Below are 6784 nucleotides of genomic sequence, written 5' to 3'. Positions count from 1 at the left end.
CCCATCACCACAACCCCACCCCAACACACACTAAAGAAAATAAAAAGGAGCCAGGCCAAAGTGTGGAGAGCAACCCAGTCGCTCGTTAGCCGAGGAGGGAATCAAAATAATTGGTCTAATCGGGCTTAACTGCTCCTGATTAGATTTGCGTTGCTCCATTCAGTCAGCCCACGCAGCCTCGTTTAATATTCCACGTGAAGTAGCGTTTTGCGTTTACACGCCGTACGCTGCGCAACTTTATAATCTTCGGCAGTCGGACGATCCGTTTGAATTTCCCGCTCTTTATTATTGGCGCGCTCCTATTTACGTTATAGTTTTCAAGATTCACGTGAGTTGCTGCTTGGTAGCAGATTTTTTGGTCTGTTCGCTGAAAGAATTTTCGAGCGGCTAGCATGAATCGCTGTGGGAGAGAGGGAGTGAGGGGGAGAGAGGGAGAGAGAGTGAGGGAGAGCAGGGAGGGCGAAAGAGAGAAATAGCAAGAGAAATGGATGAAAGATGGAAAGGCGTTATTTATCCACATGCTATGCGTTTCAATGAAAAACTCGTCCTGCATTGCATCTGGCTAGAGATATACGTTCTTATTCAAGTTAAATGGCTATCCACGTTTTTTTTCTTCTTTAAATCGTTGCAGATATCCAGAATTGCGACAGTGTCAAGATCAAGTTCGAGACTTTGCACACGATGGATTCCTCGGATACGATCGATATCGATAGCCACATGTCGGACAGGGCGAGTGTGAGTTCGAAGAACGCTGTGGATAACGATAATATGATGATGATCACGCCAGAATTATTGGGCCTCATGCCGTCGGGAAGTTCGGTACATTCGGATTCCGGTGAGACTAATGCGAGGGGGCACTCGGGTCAGTCTGGCTCGCATCATCATGGTTCCAAGTCTTGGACGCAGGAGGACATGGACGCGGCATTGGAGGCCCTTAGGAATCACGATATGAGTCTTACAAAAGCATCAGGTGAGAATCGTGAAGTCTTTTTTTTTTATAAATTTCAAAATGCTCCATGTTTGCAATCTTTGTAATTGTATCTTTGTCCTTGTTTCAGCAACATTCGGTATACCATCTACGACCTTGTGGCAGCGTGCTCATCGTCTTGGGATTGATACTCCAAAAAAGGATGGGCCTACCAAATCTTGGAGCGACGAGAGTCTGAACAACGCGCTGGAGGCACTCAGGACCGGTACCATCTCGGCTAACAAGGCTTCAAAGGCCTTTGGCATTCCCTCGAGCACCCTGTACAAAATTGCTAGGAGAGAGGGGATCAGATTAGCTGCTCCCTTCAACGCGAGCCCCACTACTTGGTCTCCTGCCGACCTGGACAGAGCCCTCGAGGCAATAAGGTCCGGTCAGACGTCGGTGCAAAGAGCTTCGACCGAATTTGGAATTCCTACAGGAACTCTCTACGGGAGATGCAAGAGGGAAGGCATCGAGCTCAGCAGAAGCAATCCGACGCCTTGGAGCGAAGACGCCATGACGGAGGCTCTGGAAGCTGTTCGGTTAGTAGTGGGAATTGTTTTTGATCTATCTTCTGCTGAGTCTCTTTATGGCTGTTGGAAATTTAAAAGCTTTAAATCTGTTTTACAGACTGGGTCACATGAGCATCAACCAAGCAGCCATTCACTATAATTTACCATATTCGTCCCTTTATGGACGATTCAAGAGAGGGAAGTACGAGGAACCTGTTGTCAGTGAAATGTCTCAAGATGGCGGCAGCCCTCACTATCATCAGAGTCCTAATCAGAATCACTCCACTTCTCTTCCCGATCAAATGCCCTATCAGGGCAGCTGAAACTTACCCCTGTATTAGAGCACTAGATTAGCTTTTAACTAAACAAAATTCCGACGACCAGTTTTTAAGTCGCGTGGCTCGGTTATCCACGTCAGTCGTTTGGCGATTGATCTAGCGGCGGTGACGACAACTGCGCCGAATAATTAATTTGACAGTTCTATTTTACCAGGATATTCGAGAGAGACTGGCTCCCGTAGTTTTCTATTTCCTGCGTGTAGAAGGAAACACGACGCGGTTGGATGACAATTTCATTGAACCCTATACAGTATTAAACTGATGGCGAATCGCCGTAAACAGAGATATTATACGAAACGCAATGTTTTTCGCGTCGTCGGACAATTTTGGAGGTATGTAGGATAAGTCTATGTGTAAAGGAATTATTTATAAAAAAAAAAATAAAAGATGAAAAAAGGAAAAATGTTGTACAGTCGGGGACGATTTTCTCGTGAAAATTCGTATTTTAAAGTGAAGCTGCCTAGTTGTAACATAAACGCACCGGAGATGCACGCGAATCGCAAACTAATCGGATCGTCTACAAATCATAATCGCCAATGATTCCGCGTTTTTACGATGATTCGAAATTATTTGTAAATCTTCACGATATTCATCCAATCGAACACCTTCACTTTGTTCATTGTATTTTTTAAAATCAATTGTTCTCTTATTCATTGTCTCGTCGAAGGAAGAGGTATATCTGTAGATCATTTCATCGTGTTCACGAAATCAAGAGAAAAACATTTTTTCATGGGCATCACTTTCACACAGATTTTTAATTCTACACAGTGTTCTTTTCGATTGACATAGTAAGAGGTGGTTCGATGATTGTGCCCCAAGAGGATTTCGAGAATCAACAAGGCGAATACAAATTGTACCAGATCTTCTGTTGATTTGCTAAGGGCGAGAAATAAAAGGAGAATTCCTCATGAAATGACGAACTCTTCGACGATTTACTCGTCTGGCGCGAACGAGCAAATATTTTCATGCGAAGCTAAAGAAATAAATATCTTTGCGATGAAAATTACCGCACGCGTCAACAGTCTGTATTATTGTATTTTGTAGAATGGACTGAATAGGGTATGACGATTATATAGTTATTTCATTTCGATGTAGATAATAAAACGTGACGGACGAGTACGCGTCACAGACGGAAGAGTCTTGTGACTTTCTGGGAAAATCAGAAAATTCTTCGAAACTCGTCAGTCGCGTATACAAAATCATTATATACTATTAATTTATCGTGCTCACAGCAATTATATTACATAAAAATATATATATATATATACTATCTTTAAATATATGTACAGTTTATATATTTTAAATTAAAAATTAATGCAACTGTAATGGTATTTTACTTAGTCTCTGGTTTACCTCTCTTTCTTCCTCTATCAATAATACGTAGTGGGATCAAAATAAAACGCATTTCGATACATAATTTCAATATGGATGAAGCTCAAAAATAATTATACAAGTCAGAAAAATGGCTCGACATATTATTCGTAGCCATCGTAACTCCTTCGCGGAGAGATATGCGTTACAATATATTTCAGAACATTCTTTCCTACCTTTGTCATTCGTTTTCTAAATTTCAAGCGCCTTTATTGTCTTCAACGTTTTCCTTCTTCCCGCGCATCATCCAACAAATCATCAACATTCTAACCTGGAACACTTGCGCTATGAGAGTGGCGCCAACTAGAACTACAACTTTCACCTACTTTCTACTCGCATGGCACATCCGAGCTTCCCAATTTTTCTCAAGGTACGTATTACTCATTTTGAATTTATCGTCAAATAATAGCCTTGATATTCTCATTGTCAGGTTTTTAGTATCTATAATTCTCTGAGTTATTGATACAATAAATTCGGCTACCGACTGCTCAAAGTTTTCGACAACTGGTAAAATGCCTAGTCTGTTTATCTTTGGTGGACGGTGGAATTATGTTATCAATTACGGAATCTTAACCATAATACCATGTGTAGCTAAAGTGGAGTGTCCGGCATCAATAGTGAATATCAAATGGCGGTAGACGGCTTTAGTGTCGGGAAAAATTCATTCGTTTGGATTCATTATAGTATGCACGTATGCACGAATGTTCAATCTGAATGTTTTTCAGTGTATCTAGTGTGTTGATTTAACAAAGTTTATATTATTTTTATGCTCTGTGAAAGTTAATGACGTCTATGTAAATTGAGCTTCCGTAGTGTGTTCTTTTTATGTGATTCAGTTCTTAAAAACGCACAGGTTATGTCGTGCTACAATTTACCGGCTTATTACTCTGCGCTGAAAGCGCGCGCAATTCAAAGTTTATTGAAAATTCATGTCAGAGAAAAAAATACAAAGGCATTGCACATAAAGCAATTGATGAAGGAGAATAAACTTCTATTTGGAAACTTAGTGGAAACGAGCAAAGAAAAGAAAAAACGTTTAAAGCTTGAAAAGAAAGGTGTCATTCCTGTTGCTTCAACATCGAATATCGATAGTGAAATAATTTGGGCGCAGAAAAATGGGAAAATAAAGTTAGTACCATTTGGACGTAATTCCACAAAAAACATTAATACAAGTCGCACCATTCTGATCAAACAACAAGCAAAGAATACTGATGATCAATCGAAGGATAACATTTTGAATTCTGCCGTCGTTGATGAAAGTGCAGAACAACTTTCGATTTTAGGTACTCTTGATTCTGCATCGCTGGACGATCAGGAGATCACGCAAAATGTTTCCACAAACAAAACCAAATTATCGAAAGAAAAATCTATTTCGAAAACAGTTTCTACATCTGTGAATTCTACCCTGGAAAATAAAACGGGAATTACTGTGAACAATAAAACTTTGAGTTTGCCTGACATAATAATAAATCATATCACGTCCTTTTCGATCTTTGATAATAGTAAAAAATCGATCTCGAAAGTCGAAAAATCATCAAATATTTTATCGCTCTCACAATACGAAAACGAAGAGAATTTAATTTTTCCTAGTGTAACAAGAATATTGAGTGCGACTATGTCTGAACAGGCAAAATTAAATTTGCAACTGTGGAAGAATCGTATGATACAAACGTTAGGCGAGGAAGGTTTCGCTATTTATCAAAATGGTATATGTATACCTATTTTCAGCCAACTCAACGTCAATACTTCCATTACTAATTATTACTGTTTTAAAGAGTTGTTAGAAAATGGCAAGCTCTTGCATTCCTCGATCCAAAGCACACTGACAGGGACGCCTTTTGAGATACCGGAGAAGGTCAAACCGTCGTTCGAAAGTGTGCAGGATGTACTAAAAGAGGTAACGGACGTCAAAGCTATAGAAACTCATGCGGTTCACTCAAAATTGCATTACAGAGGCGTTGTGGATTGCATAGCTAAATACAGGTAAAGTAGTAAACCTGCATTACCGACGGAACAAAACCCAACTTCAATAGCATTAACAGAAACAAGATGTCGTACTGTACACTGTCAATTTTAGTCACGCCGTTAGCATTCGAAGTATCGATTTACAATTCTGCCGCACTGATACAAATGGAAATACCGATATTTCCTTACTTCTGTTCCGGATGCTCAATACGCGAATAATCCCCACAGAAGTTGTTACGTTACTAGAATAATGGCGAATGTCACTAATACTTTTGAATTGTCAAATCAGAGCGTGTCGTTTTCATTGCAGGGGCAATCTCTGCGTGATCGACTGGAAAAAGTCCGATAAACCAAAAAGCACGATAGGCTCGACGTACGACGCGCCTTTACAGGTGGCTTCATATATCGGAGCTTTGAATGCCGACAGGAATTATTCATTTGAGGTAAATATCGATTCGACGTGGAATAATTGCTCTCTGTGAGAGGCGCACTGCCGGTTTGCCATTCAATGAAAATCCTGACGTTTTCCAGATAAAACATGGTCTGGTTGTCGTTGCCTATTCGAGCGGGAACGAGGCCAGCGTGTACGAGTTAACGCCGGATAACGTACAAATGTATTGGCGATTCTGGTTGAAAAGGTTGCAGCAATATTACGCCGAGCTGAAAGACAAAAATATTAATGCAAATTTGCATTAAAATATCTACATAGACGGTATTCTTATCCTATATAAGTTAAATATTGGTCAATAAAACAACTTGTATTGTATGCAACACGGGATATTGAATAAAATTAAAATTACGATATTCATTATATAATTACTTTACGCAAATACTAAACGTCACACGGTTCAAGCGTTCCTACTTAGAATATATATTTTTTACATAAAAAAATAGTAGAAACTAATATCAGACTTTTATTAAAGTTGTCTATAGAACGGTATTTGAAAAAAAAAACATTGTAATCACGTACCTACAACAAACCCATCGCGAGCGCCCTGCCATACAAGCAATAACAAAAAACCCGAGAGAGCTCCCATAAAAAATAAAGGTAATGCGACCTCCCACCACACCGCTAACACATAGCAATTATAACTTTCGATGGTAACACCGCACCGCGACGTTACCCAAGCCCCAGAGTAGGCCCTATAAACATTCGCCATACAGAGGGAAGTAACCCTTCGTATGCCCCCGGGGATCGTAAACTAATGGTGAAGCTGTGTAGTGAAATTATCTTTGCTGTTTCTCTAGAAACCTGAATAACTAAGGATATCTCTCATGTACCTACAGTCGTTGCTGCAGTAATATATATATATATATATATATATATATATATATATGTATATTTTAGCATTATCATATTTCTATATATTTTCGATCCTTTTATACATTCCTTAACTATTTTCTCTTTTCCCCAGAAATCCATCCAAATGAAAGACATTTGTCCCTGGATAAGCATGATGATTCCATATGACAGACTCAAGGATCCAATTAGCTACTATAGAACTGATTGTCAGAGAAATGTTCATGGCAAAAACACATTCTATGAAATTCCAAGTAGACACGTGGATGAAGAATGAAAGTCAGGGTGGCGTGTGTCCATAGAAAAATTGGGGATGATTTTTCAAATTGAC

At 39.5% G+C, this 6784-nt stretch overlaps 2 protein-coding genes across 11 annotated transcripts in view; both read left to right on the top strand.

Moving 5' to 3' along the window:
* LOC107263935 (protein bric-a-brac 1) overlaps window positions 1-2276 on the top strand; it is a 24721-nt gene extending 22445 nt beyond the window's left edge. For all 10 annotated transcript variants that reach the window (XM_025081421.1, XM_025081418.1, XM_025081415.1 and 7 more), the window contains exons 7-9: window positions 632-970; window positions 1059-1509; window positions 1598-2276. In XM_025081421.1, coding sequence (XP_024937189.1) covers window positions 632-970; window positions 1059-1509; window positions 1598-1802 — 995 coding nt within the window. In that variant the 3' untranslated portion in view covers window positions 1803-2276. The remainder of the gene's footprint in view (window positions 1-631; window positions 971-1058; window positions 1510-1597) is intronic.
* Window positions 2277-3664: 1388 nt separating this feature from the next.
* LOC107263905 (mitochondrial genome maintenance exonuclease 1) lies at window positions 3665-5957 on the top strand. Its single transcript, XM_015731583.2, has 4 exons — window positions 3665-4894; window positions 4964-5171; window positions 5464-5596; window positions 5685-5957. The coding sequence occupies exons 1-4, from the start codon at window positions 4045-4047 to the stop codon at window positions 5847-5849; spliced, it is 1356 nt and encodes a 451-aa protein (XP_015587069.1). The 5' UTR covers window positions 3665-4044; the 3' UTR covers window positions 5850-5957.
* The last annotated feature ends 827 nt before the right edge of the window (window positions 5958-6784 follow it).

Source organism: Cephus cinctus, unplaced genomic scaffold, assembly GCF_000341935.2.
Source record: "Cephus cinctus unplaced genomic scaffold, Ccin1 Ccin1_scaffold0168, whole genome shotgun sequence".
NCBI classification, from domain to species: domain Eukaryota; kingdom Metazoa; phylum Arthropoda; class Insecta; order Hymenoptera; family Cephidae; genus Cephus; species Cephus cinctus.
Note: the sequence above shows the minus strand (reverse complement) of the source record. Positions and strands in the feature narration are given on the sequence as shown.

What these genes read in the sequence shown, in the direction of transcription:
- LOC107263905 (XM_015731583.2), top strand. Translation starts at nt 4,045, where the DNA reads ATGTCGTGCTACAATTTACCGGCTTATTACTCTGCGCTGAAAGCGCGC. An exon ending in TTTCGCTATTTATCAAAATG is followed by an intron (nt 4,895 to 4,963) that starts GTATATGTATAC and finishes ACTGTTTTAAAG; the next exon opens with AGTTGTTAGAAAATGGCAAG. An exon ending in GATTGCATAGCTAAATACAG is followed by an intron (nt 5,172 to 5,463) that starts GTAAAGTAGTAA and finishes TTTTCATTGCAG; the next exon opens with GGGCAATCTCTGCGTGATCG.